General features: G+C 54.6%; 1 protein-coding gene across 7 annotated transcripts in view; it reads left to right on the plus strand.

Moving 5' to 3' along the window:
• Window positions 1–12,724, plus strand: part of SNED1 (sushi, nidogen and EGF like domains 1) — a 76,287-nt gene that overhangs the window by 35,860 nt on the left and 27,703 nt on the right. For all 7 annotated transcript variants that reach the window (XM_057744416.1, XM_057744417.1, XM_057744420.1 and 4 more), the window contains exons 9-18: window positions 1,574–1,699; window positions 1,882–1,986; window positions 2,253–2,366; window positions 2,849–2,965; window positions 4,189–4,305; window positions 4,516–4,632; window positions 4,826–4,939; window positions 5,209–5,382; window positions 11,621–11,734; window positions 12,351–12,464. In XM_057744416.1, coding sequence (XP_057600399.1) covers window positions 1,574–1,699; window positions 1,882–1,986; window positions 2,253–2,366; window positions 2,849–2,965; window positions 4,189–4,305; window positions 4,516–4,632; window positions 4,826–4,939; window positions 5,209–5,382; window positions 11,621–11,734; window positions 12,351–12,464 — 1,212 coding nt within the window. The remainder of the gene's footprint in view (window positions 1–1,573; window positions 1,700–1,881; window positions 1,987–2,252; window positions 2,367–2,848; window positions 2,966–4,188; window positions 4,306–4,515; window positions 4,633–4,825; window positions 4,940–5,208; window positions 5,383–11,620; window positions 11,735–12,350; window positions 12,465–12,724) is intronic.

Genomic DNA, 12,724 nt, shown 5'->3' on the forward strand with positions numbered 1-12,724 from the left:
CTGCCTGTTGCAGAGGCACCGAAAGAGAGAGAGAGGCTGTGCCCGCGGCTCCTCCCCCCGCCCGTGAGCCTGCAGCCTCCAGCCGCCATCCTGGCCAGGCAGCTCTCAGGGACGGGCACTCCTCGCCACCGACCTCTTCCCTCGTGTCCTCTCGGTCCGTCACCTTGCTGGCAACAATGTTTCTCACCCTGAACCGGCTCTCCGGTTCCCACGCTCCCACTCCTGGACCCTCTGTTCAGCTGTGGATCGACGTCTCGGTCCGGGAACGCTGAGCTGCGGGGAGGACCCTCTGTGTGTTTCTCACTCCCTCCCGTCTGCCACAGCTCCGCCGCTTCACCCTCTCTGAGCCGTCGTAGATGCCTCCCTACCGGTTATGTCGGGCTCCCCGCGGTCCTTGCTGGTGTCCGAGGCCGTCTGCTGGTGTTCAGCTGGTTCTCTGTGGGAATGACTGCATCCTTCCGTGCATTCCCAATGCATCTGTGGAGAGGGATGCATTCCACGTCCCTCTACGTCGCCGCCATCTATTTCCCCCCTCTGGCATCCTTGAAAGGACAAAACTACAGTGATGAACCGATCGGTGGTTCTGGGGGCTTGGGAGGGAGGGAGGCTGTGACCCTGAAGAGAGAAAACAAGGAGGCCGTTGGGATGGTGGCGCGTCCTGTGTGCTGACTGGTGGAGGCCACACACATCTACACGTGTGACAGAATTCTTAGAGGTTTAGGACCTCAAACACAGGTCATTTTTTTCAAACAAATTCTGAAAAAACATGGGGAAATTCAACATCTAAACACGAAAAGACTAAAAAGGGAAACACTAATCAGAAGACGCTGGAGTGACGGCGTTCACATCATTCAGATTAAACTTTCGAGTAAGGAAAGCAGCCAGGAATGAAGAGGGCCCTTTCATGATGACCACGGGCCAGTTCATCAGAAAGACATAATGACTAAATACGCAGCACCCAGTAGCACACGTGGAAATGCACGAAGCAGAACTGCAAGGAGACGCAGAGCCCCCGTCTCAGGTGGGGACCTGGTGCTGACTCCGCTCTCAGTGGCTCAGAGGACAGGACCGCACGGACCAGCGGGGATGCAGGACCGGGCTGTGCTCCCAGCCGACCCTGCCTGACGGACATTCACAGACACCCACGTTCCCTCCAGCTGGCAGGGCCTTCACCGCGACAGGCGCGGTCCCCACGACAGACCATCCTGTCGGCCATAAAATAAGGCTCAATACAGTGAAGAGGACTGTGCTCTCTGACCACAGCAAAAGTAAACTAGAAATCAACGGCAGAAAGACACCTAAAGTGAAAGATCCCAAATATGTACCTAACAGAGACGCCGGGTCAGGAATGTCTGGAGGCTCTGGCCATCCCTGGGCCCTTGGGTGCACACCGCAGGGCCCCTCCTCACTCTGGCTTCTCCTCCTGCTCCCGGGAAGGAGCCGAGGGGCCGCTGCAGATCTGTTTCCAGGCCCTCGGCACTAAGAACCAAGGTTGAGACGCCTCCGCTCCAGCCTGAGGCCCCCGTCCCCGGGCTCTCTGTGAGGCCTCCGGGGACCGCTCTCTTTCTTGCAGGGAGCCACCCACCTCCCGACGCCTGCCTCTCGGCCCCTTGCCAGAACGGGGGCACCTGTGTGGATGCAGACGAGGGCTACGTGTGCGAATGCCCGGAAGGCTTCGTGGGCCTCGACTGCAGGGAGAGTGCGTGTGGGCCAGGCTGCCGGGGCCCCGTGGGGTGTGCAGGCAAACGCCCACGAGAGGGGATGGGTGGGGGTGGGGGGAGGGGCTACAGAGCAGGCGTTGCGGGACGGTGGTCAGGAGAGGGCCCCACCTTGGAGGGCACCCCCACATTGGAGACGCCTCGCTCCCTCCCTTCCCGGCAGGAACCCCCAGTGGCTGTGAGTGCCGCAACGGTGGCAGGTGCCTGGGGACCAACGCCACCCTCTGCCAGTGTCCCCCGGGCTTCTTTGGGCTCCTCTGCGAATTTGGTAGGTGCCCAGGGCTGGCACGGGGGTGCCCTTCCTGCCCTGCCCCTGAGAATCCCCAAAACCACCGTGTAAATGGTGGCCTGGGCCTGGGCCTGGACCCGCACGGTGAGCCCCAGGGTGGGAGGTGGGGGGGGCAGCCACAAGAGCGCCCGACCCTGGTCACCCTGGCGGGGTCACCGGGCCTCAGGCAGCTCGGTCCTTCTCAAGGACACGCGGTCTGCAGGGAGACACGCGGGGCATGAGACGGGCTTCTCCCTTCCCTGCAGAGGTCACGGCCACGCCCTGCAACATGAACACGCAGTGCCCCGACGGCGGCTACTGCATGGAGTACGGCGGGAGCTACCTGTGCGTCTGCCACACCGACCACAACGTCAGCCACCGTGAGTGGGGCGAGGGCGGGCACCAGCCCGTAGGGCCAGGGTCCCGCCCAGAAGCCGGTGCGGGGGGGTGGGGGGAACGCAGTGGCCATCGCAGGAGGCCGGGGCTTCCTGCCGGCCCACGAGGGGACCTGGGGGTGGACGGCCTGGCCGTGTGCAGGCGCCACGCAGCAGCTTCCCGAGCCCCGTTAGAACATTACCGTTGGTGCGCAGCCAACAAGCACCTGCAAGAGAAACGTGTGCACCGCGGGTGTCTGTTAGCGCGCCGATAACTGATGAGTAATCACACGTGACGGTGGTGGTGGTGACACCACGACCCTCGTGGACCACAGCTCAGTCCCAGCTCACGGAAGAGCGAGGGTGAATTCTGGAAAAATCAAAAATAGAAGAAATTCCGGGAGGGCCTTAGAGCCCGGTATGAGGAATCGGGACTTTGGCCTTGGTTCCAGCCAGGACCTCAGGGTGGCCACCCTCTGCCCCTGCAGCACTGCCATCTCCCTGCGACTCGGACCCCTGCTTCAACGGAGGCTCCTGTGACGCCCACGACGACTCCTACACGTGCGCGTGCCCACGGGGCTTCCACGGCCGGCACTGCGAGAAAGGTGGGGTGCGGGGGCACGCGCGGTGGGGTGGGGGGGTCCCAGCTGTTCCTGCTGCTTCCTGCCTGTCACAGCGCTGTCCTCACAACAGGCTTCATGTCCTGCTCAGTAGTCTTCCAAGTGCATTTCAGAATCACTGATTTTTTAAAAATTCATTAGGACTTTGTTAAATCTAACGCAGTTGGCGCATGCAACATTTTACAGCATTCAGCCACTTAAGAACGTAAGTACTCTTCCATGAGTGCAGCATGACGTCGCGGTCCTCATTAGCGCCCAGCTGGGGCTGTCCCTTCCATGCAGTTTGAAGTCACGCTCAGGACTCTTTTCAGTGACCCAGGCACCCCCTTGGTCAGAGCCCAGGGTGCAGGCCCCTTGACCCCGTGTGGCCGTGCCCGTTCTCCTGGGCTCAGCCCCTGGGCGGCATCCAGCCCTCCAGCCCTCCTGCTGTCCTTCCGCGTCCAGAGAGCCCGCGGTGGCCCTGAGGGCAGGTCCCTGGTGCTCTCCTCACAGCGCCCCCACGGCCTCCCCCACCCCTGCAGCAGGAGGGGGCTTTCCAGGGAGCAGCCCTGACTCTCCGCACGTACCACCGAGGTCCTTCACCCTCAGCAAAGGCGTCCCGGAGACGGGACACGGAGGGACACGGGGTGGGGTGGCCAGAACCTGGGCCGGCAGCCTGTGAGGCCCCACAGGGTGTGGGGGGAGAAACGGCCCCCTAAGCATGGGGGCAGGCCCCCTCCTGCCTCACCTTCCCCCTAAGAAGGTCAAGGAGGCTGAGGGTCTGAACTCCTGGCTGGGCTGTGAAGATGGCTCCTCCAGCTAGGGCGGGTGGCGGGGCCCCCGCGGGCCCCGGGAAGTGCCCCTCGTGAAGGTACAGAAAACAGGAAAATCAGGATGGAGTGGCGCCGGGGCCCCTGGTCCCTGGATGCCAGCTCCCCACCGAGCAGGAGGGCGGCTGCGGCTCTCCACTGGTCCTCCGGCAGAGCCTGGGCTAGGGAAGGGAGGGTGGCTGGCTGGGCAGAGGCCCCGGGGCGGGGGGGGTGCACCTGGCTGGCTCGGCCCTGCTGCAGCTGGGCCTCAGGGGCTCCGCGGAGAGGCAGGCCTGGGCTCGTGGGGCCCTGTGGGGCCGAGGATGGAGAAGGCTCACGCGGGGCATCGTGAGCGCCGCGGGACCGGGAGGCTGGCCCTGGTTTACCTGCCCCTCTGTCTCCGTCCGTCCCTCCCCTCAGCCCGGCCGCGCCTGTGCAGCTCGGCGCCCTGCAGGAACGGAGGCGCGTGTAAGGAGGCGGGCGGAGAGTACCGCTGCGACTGCCCCTACCGCTTCACCGGGAGGCACTGCGAGATCGGTGCGGCCCCAGCCGGGGGGGATCAGCCTGGAGGGCGTGGGGAGGAGCCAGGCCTCCACCCGGGACCCCTCACCCTGCCACAATGCACCTGCTTCTCAGGAGCATCCCCACCGAGGCCCCCAGCTCCCGGATGTCGAGGGATCAGGGAAGGGGCAGGGGTGGTGGACGTGTGAATCCCAACCCTGCCTGACGGCTGCCTCCTGCTTCTAGGGAAGCCAGACTCGTGCGCCTCTGGCCCCTGTCACAATGGCGGCACCTGCTTCCACTACATCGGCAAATACAAGTGCGACTGTCCCCCAGGCTTCTCAGGGCGGCACTGTGAGATAGGTAAGGGGGGCAGAGGCCAGCAGGCCAGGCGGCTCCTCTGAGGACAAGAAGGCAGGCCCAGTGGGCAGGGGTGGCCTGACAGCGGAGGGGCGGGAGGCGGGGCTGGGTGCGAGAGACAGGACGCTTCCCTGCAGCCCAGAGGCCTGCGGGGAGGACGCGGTGATGGGCAACGGTGACCCCTGCCCTCTTGCAGCCCCCTCCCCCTGCTTCCGGAGCCCGTGCTTGAATGGGGGCACCTGCGAGGACCTGGGCACAGACTTCTCCTGCCACTGCCAAGCAGGGTACACAGGACTCCGGTGCCAGGCAGGTGAGAGGCCGGGGGTCAGGCTAGGGCACGGGGTTTCTTCCAGTTCCCTGAAGAGCAGAGCAGGGCCCAGCAGGGGGCTGCGGGGAAGGAAGGGAAAAGGAGGAGAGCTCTGAGAAGCCCATTCTGGAAGCCAAGGCAGCGTCACCCTGGCACAGGCTGGTGGGGAGCGAGGGTCCTGGGCCCTGCAGCCTGGTGGGGCCGTGAGCAGAGCAGTGGGAAGGCCAGGCAGGTGCCCCACGGTGCAGGACAGGGCTGCGGTGTCCTTGCAGAGGTGGACTGCGGCCCCCCCGAGGAGGTGAAGCACGCCACCCTGCGCTTCAATGGCACCCGGCTGGGCTCGGTGGCCCTGTACGCATGTGACCGAGGCTACAGCCTGAGCGCCTCCAACCACGTCCGAGTCTGCCAGCCACAGGGCGTCTGGAGCGAGCCTCCCCAGTGCCACGGTGACCTGGGGGCCCTCTGCGGTGGGTGGGTGGGTGCCCAGAGCCACGCCCTCCTCCCCTGGGCTGAGCAGAAGAGCACGGGGCTGCCGTTCTGACCCTGGCCAGCGCCTCTCCCTTTGGTCTCCTCTATGCAAAGTGAGGCCGAAATCCTGTGGAGATGGTGGTGATGACCAGTTTCAGCTCCACTCTGGACCCTTCTCGAAGGGCTTCCCTGTCCTCAGAGCATCCCAGAGCACAGTGTCCAACACCCACACACCCACGCTGCAGAGCAACCCGGGGAGGCCAGGAGGTAGCCCGAAGGCAGAGCTCTGAAGAGGTAGATCAGGGTTCAGGATCCACCTCCTGCTTCCAGCCCCACCGAGACCTGTGAAATCAGACCATGCATTTGAACAAGGCCCTCACGAACCCGCGCGGCCATGTGAGGGGTATTGCTCTAGACAGCATCCCCTCCAGGGCCCCACCGTGCACCAGGGTGCGTGGTCTGCAGGCGAGGCCCCCCTTGACCCCTGCTCCTGGAGACAGGGCGTCACGGACACCCCAGCAGGTGTGTTGCCATAAGCCACAGCATCCCAAACTCTGTTCATCAGAAAATCTGTGTGATGGTGACACATTTTCATGAAAGATTTTTAAACAAAGTAGCTTACAGAGAATGACAGCGTCCAGAGGTGGGAGGGCACACAACGCATTTCTATCTCCCAAATGCCCTGCAAGGCCCAGATGAACCTGGGTGGCCCCAGAAAACAGGTGGGGACCACCTGGCCTCAAGAATCTTCTTTTACTCCTGTCCTTCCAAGCCCCCCAGGGCTGGTGGTCACTGTCTCGGAGGCCACCCCTGTCCCAATGCTACTTCTCCTCAACGTCATCAGATTAGGAGTGGGTACCACCAGGGAATGTGCACTCATAAGACAAGACGGCGAGACACCCGAGGAGGACGAGCACCTCAGAAACCATCATAAAGCCCAGACTGCACGCGCTGTTGGCGGTAGGCGTGTATGGAAGAGAAGCGAGAACGTGAAACGTGTGTGACGATGTACAAAAGGAATCATGGCACCGGCCGTAAAAAAATAGGATCCATACATAATTTTTAAAAGAAAGCAGAAATAAGATGACTGAAAAACTGTAATAGTGGAAGAAACAGACACAACTTACGAACGCATGCAGATGAAGACAAAGTTAATGAGTGAAGGGACCCGTGTGAGGAGCTGTGCGAGAAAGAAGCAGGGAAGTGTTCACAAATCAAAAATAAACTGTAGGCACTGTGGAGGGTAGACGTGCCGACACTGAGATGACAGGAATCCAAGAGTGAGAAACACTGAAATACGACGGCAGTTTGGAGCAACTATGGAGCTAAATTCCCAGAATTACTGATGAATGAGAGGTTGAAAGGGCCTGCAGGACATCAACCAGGAGAAAAGAGAAACATTAGATACATTATAATAAATTCAAGAAAATCAGAGAAAAACAAAAAAATCCCTAAAACATCCAGAGAGAAAAAAGGAACAAGAATCCACTCAGGAACGAGAATCGGATCAGCACAGACTTCTCAGCAGCAGACATCAGGGTGAGATAATAAAATGGTATTTTTAAGATGCTGAGGTGACCCATTCAGTTAGGACGTAGATGACTGGAAAATACCATCAATCTCACTGTAACATCGAGGAAACACCAGAGAACCCGTACAATCATACCTTTTAACCTACCAGAGAGCTGAGGATGCAAAGACGTTTTCTCATAAGGAAACACGACACCCAAACAATGCTATGGGTAAATTCCACCAAACCGCCCAGAAACAGGCTGTTGCAGGGCCATTCAGGCTCTTCTGGGGAGCAGAAAAGAGGATCTGCCAACCCCATCTATGAGGTCAGGAAAACCTTAAGCCAAACACCAGATACGGACAATTGGAGAAAGTAAAATCATGGGTCCATTAAACATGTGAACACAAATGCAGACGTTTGACAGTCTATAAAGACTGTATACACCATTATCAAGTTGGGTTGTTGCAAAAATAGTTTGATATTAGAAAAATCTGCTGCATTAACCAACTGAAGGAGAAAAATCACATAAGAATCTCAATGAATGCATAATAAGCATTTGATAAAATTCATACCTATTCATGAAACAAATTCTTACCAAATAAGGAATTAAAAAGTACTTCCTTATCCAGAGAAAAATAACATGATACACACACCCTTCTAGTGCCATGTGGTGTAAAATAACATTGAATTTATTGGCGGGAGAACTTGAGAGAAATAGCAGAGCCCACATAGCCCCTCAAGTGTTCACTACCCCACGGAGACGCGTGCTCAGGCCAGGCACAGCTAGGCTGGACGCACCGTCTGAAGCCTGACAGTCATTATGCTCCATGTGTCTACAGAGGAAGGAGTACAGGTTACATCAAGAGAGCCGTGGGACCGTGTGTTCCTGACCCTGTTATACGGGGGAGGACCTGGGATTCAAAAGCTGTTCTTCTGTTGAACTGACGCAGACATGCTGAGCTACCAACAGGAGGAAGGAAATCAGCTTCTGAGGCAGCTTTGCTATACCTCTCCTCAAACCTAAACTAGACACCATCCTAAGCAGACAAACATTCCCCTTAATATTCAGAACAAGACAAGGACGCCCGTTATCACTACGTCTAATCAATATTATGTTCCAATACTATTCCATGCAATAAAATAAGAAAAAGAAATTAAAGTCATGCAAGCGCTAAAGGAAGAAGTAAAAATGTCAGTATGTGCAGCCAACATGGTTGTCTTTAATCTACAGGAAAACTACTGAAATGATAGGAAATATAACATTTAGTGGATATAGGTTATTATAACAAAACTCATTGCATTTTTGTATATCAACAACAAACAATTATAAAGTGTAATTATAAAAAAGGCATGTGCAGAGAAAACCAATGACACCAAAAGCTGATTCCTTGAAAAGATCAATAAAAATAATAAACCTCTAGCTAGAATGATCAAGGGGAAAAAGAAAAGTCAGCAATATCAGAATGAAAGAGCAGACATCACTAAAGATCATACCAGCATTTAAAGGACAAGGAGAGGGCTTCCCTGGCAGCACAGTGGTTAAGAATCCACCTGCCAATGCAGGGGACACGGGTTCGATCCCTGCTCTGGGAAGGTCCCGCATGTCATGGAACAACTAAGCCTGTGAGTCACAACTAATGAGCCCATGAGCTGCAACTACTGAAGCCCACTCGCCTAGAGCCCGTGCTCTGCAACAAGAGAAGTCACCGCAATGAGAAGCACGCGCACTGCAATGGAGAGTAGCCGCCCCGCTGCAACTACAGAAAGCCCGCAACAAAGATCCAATGCAGCCAGTAAAATAAATAAATAAATAAATAAATTTTAAAAAATAAAAATAAAAAAATAAAGGACAAGGAGATATGGTGAACAACTTTAGGCCAATATATCTCACAACTCAGAGAAAAGGATGAATACGACCTTGAAAGACACAAATGACTACAACTGACACAAGAATAAACAGAAAATATGAATAGCTACATAGCTATTAAATAAATTTAATTTGTAATTTAAAACTCTCCTGCAAAGAAAATGGCAGGACCAGAATGCTTCACTGAGGTCTACCAAACATTTAAGAAAGGAATAATACCATATACGGAGCTCTTTTAGAAAATATAGGATGAAGGAACACTTCTCAACTCATTTTATGAGACCAGTATTGCCTTTATACCAAAACCAGAGACATTACAAAAATGAAATTGCAGACTCATATTCCTCATGAGCAAAGCACAAAAATCCTAACAAAATATTACTAAAATCAAACCCAGTACTACATCGAAAGGATAATACAACCTGCCAAGAAGGATTTATCCCAAGAACACAGGTTCGTTTAACATTTGAAAATCAATAAATGTAATTTACCATATTAGGAGATAAAGGAGAAAACCATATTGTCATCTCAACAGATGCAGAAAAATCATTTCACAAGATTCAACTATTATTTTAAAAGCTCTTAATAGTAGAAGAAAATTGCTTCAACCTAATACAGAGCATCCATGAAAAAGTCAACAGCTAACAAAATACTTAATGGTGAAGGACTTCCTGCTACAATCAGTAATAAGGCAAAGGTGTCCCCTCCACCAGTGCCTCCAACACTGTCCTGGAGGTCCTAGACAGTGCCATGGGCAAGAAAAGGAAGAAACGGCATGTCCATTGGGCAAAAAGAAGTAAAGGGGACATGATCATGCGCATGGAGAATCCTGAGATTCTACAAAAGAAGCTCCGGAACTAACAAGTGGATTCGGCTAGGTCACAGGTTAGAAGGTCAATACACAGAACCAATTATATTTTCATATTCTAGCACCGAAGACTTGGAAAATGAGATGAAACAATATTATACACAATAGCATCAAAAATGATCATTTTTATATGTGTGAAATGAATTACAGACATAAATGTAAAAGCTAAAACTACAAACTTCTGAAAGAAGGCATATGAGAAAATCTTTATGACAGCTGGAACAAAATGGTTCGGTACTCAGGAAAATATTACATTGTCATCCCACCTGTCACCATACACAATAATTAATTCCAGATGGATTAAGGACTTAAATGGGTTTTTGTTTTAAACTATATAGTTCTGTACAGGAAATGTACATAAATATCTTTTTGGCCTTAGGGTAGGAAAAGATTCCTTAAGCTACAAAAAGCACTAACTATAAAAGGAAAAAATGGACAAATTGACAAGCTAAAAATTAGGAACTTAAATTCATCAGTCTTAAGAAAGTCAAATATAAGCTACAAACAGGGAGAATATATATATGTAACAGTCCATTACATAGTAAGTATTATATCACACCATTAAGTATTTTGTTAGCGGTTGACTTTTTCATGGATGCTCTGTATTAGGTTGAAGCAATTTTCTTCTACTCTTAGTTTATTAAGAGCTTTTAAAATAATAGTTGAATCTTGTGAAATGATTTTTCTGCATCTGTTGAGATGACAATATGGTTTTCTCCTTTATCTTCTAATTACATTTATTGATTTTCAAATGTTAAACCAACCTGTGTTCTTGAGATAAATCCCTCTTGGTCAGGTTGTATATATATGTAATATATATTATATATATATTATTTTATATATATACATATACAATCAACCCAATAGGAAAATAGGTAAAACACGAGCAGGCATTTCATGGAAGAGGAGGTACATAAAGGCAATGAACATGAAAAGAGATATTCTCTTCATTCGTCATCAACAAAATGCAAACCAATAGCACAGTGAGATGCCTTCAGGGACAAAACTTCAGAACGTCTAAAAAGCCCATGTATTGGTGAGAATGTGGATCGACAGGATTTCTTATACATTGCTGGAGGAAGCGTGAATTGATATAAGCACTTTGAAGACAACCTGGTAACTTGCTTGTCAAGCTGACCACTCACATAAACTGTCCGAGCAATTCTACGTCTAGGTATAAATCTAGGGAAACTCACACATCCACACCAGGAGATGTGAAAGACATGAAGTTTGCTTTTTTTTTTTGGCAATAGCAAGACGTCTAAACCCCACTCAAGAGCCTACCAAACAAGACACGCTGCAGTACGGTATAATCACACTGAGGCATGGTACACAGCCGTAAAAACGGCAACCCACAGCAACGTGGAGACAGCACCACAGTGCTGAGAGGGGAGTGCGTGTGCCAGAGTAGCCTCTCAACACAGTTCCTACATCGCAAAGCCAGAACCGTTGTCTCAGGTATCCGTAAAAATTTTAACACTAGTTTAAGGAGGGACAGAAACTCAGGTCACAAGGGGTCATTGTCATTACTATTTACTTATTTGCACCTTCAGCATTAAAAGCAGCCTTTTCTAAATTGAACGTGTTCCGTGTAGGAGCACAGCTCCCAGTGTTTTAAAAACCCGCCGTGAATACTTTAACATGAAGGACGCCTCCCCACCCCAGAGGCCCTGGGTCCGTACGTGGTTGTTATATGACGAACGGGCAGGATGGGGCCTGTCCCCCGAGGGCCGCTGGGAGCTGCCCCAGGCACATCCCAGACGCTGGCCCGGCCTGCGTGCCCAGGAGGGAGCCCCGCTCGGATTCCGGCCCCTCCAGGCACCGGGGGACGGTGCAGACGTCCCCCCAGGTCCTCACGTCAGAGCCGATCTGTGTCCGTTTTCATCTGGCCGTGAGTCACCCCTCTAACAACGGCAACACTGCTGTACTCTCGGGGCCTCTCCCGGCGCCCTGGCTTTCCTCTCCCAGAAATTGATGAGTGCCGATCCCAGCCGTGCCTGCACGGGGGCTCCTGCCAGGACCGCGTCGCTGGGTACCTGTGTGTCTGCAGCCCAGGGCACGAAGGAGCCCACTGTGAGCTGGGTAAGATAGGTCTGGGCCCTCGCAGCGGGCAGACGCTCCAGCCCTGGCCGTGGGCCTGAGGCGCTGGCGTCCTACGGCCACGGTCCCCTCGCTCTCGCCGCTCCTCTCCCGGGGCTGGTCTCGGATTGCGCGCTGCCTGCTTTCTCAGGCCCCTGCCGGCTCTGATGTCCAGAAGGACGGCAGTTTATAAATCTCTCTGCCTCCCCCTCCCCAGGGGGACTGAGAGCTCAGCTGGGAAAAGCTCTCCGTGACCCTCTTTCCCGCCTCCTGCAGAATCTGGCCCGGGGGCAGAGCAGGTGGGGTGCAGAGGGGCAGATCACACCCCAGTGCTCTGCGCCGGAGGAGGGAGGGGAGGCCTGCTCCCCGCAGGCCGGGGTAGGCCTCTGAGCCCTGAGACAGGGACACCGCCCCGGGCTGGGTGGGGGCAGGCCCCGGATGTCCCTTCGGGGCCCCTGCAAAGCCTGGGCAGGGAAGGGCAGGAGCGGCCTGGGGGCGGGCCCTGTGGGCAGAGTGGAGCGGCAGGGTGAGGCTGAAGTCTGCGTGCGCAGGAAACCCCGTGGGTGCGGGGCCCTGAAGGCCACGTGGGGACATGCAGCCTCGTGTCCCGTCTCTGCAGAGACAGACCAGTGCCGGACACAGCCCTGCAGAAACGGAGGCTCCTGCAGGGACCTCCCGGGGGCCTTTGTCTGCCAGTGCCCCCCAGGCTTCACTGGAGTCCACTGCGAGACAGGTAGGGGCTGCACCTGGGGGATCCCCACGTGCCCGGCCCTCACCCACACTTGCGACGCCCAGACGTCCCGGGAAAACCTGTTTTTAACGCGCACAGACCCTGGGCCACTCAGACAGCAGGGGGATGGGGCCAGTCCCTGTGGCCCTGCTGGACGGGACCCCTGGGGGGTGGGACCCCAGAGGGGAGGAGGAGGGGAGGGTGCCCCGTCCCTCCCGCCCCACGGGCTCGCCCTCTGTCCCGCCCTGCCCCCACCCAGCCTG

This window comes from Hippopotamus amphibius, chromosome 8 (genome assembly GCF_030028045.1).
Source record: "Hippopotamus amphibius kiboko isolate mHipAmp2 chromosome 8, mHipAmp2.hap2, whole genome shotgun sequence".
NCBI lineage: Eukaryota > Metazoa > Chordata > Mammalia > Artiodactyla > Hippopotamidae > Hippopotamus > Hippopotamus amphibius.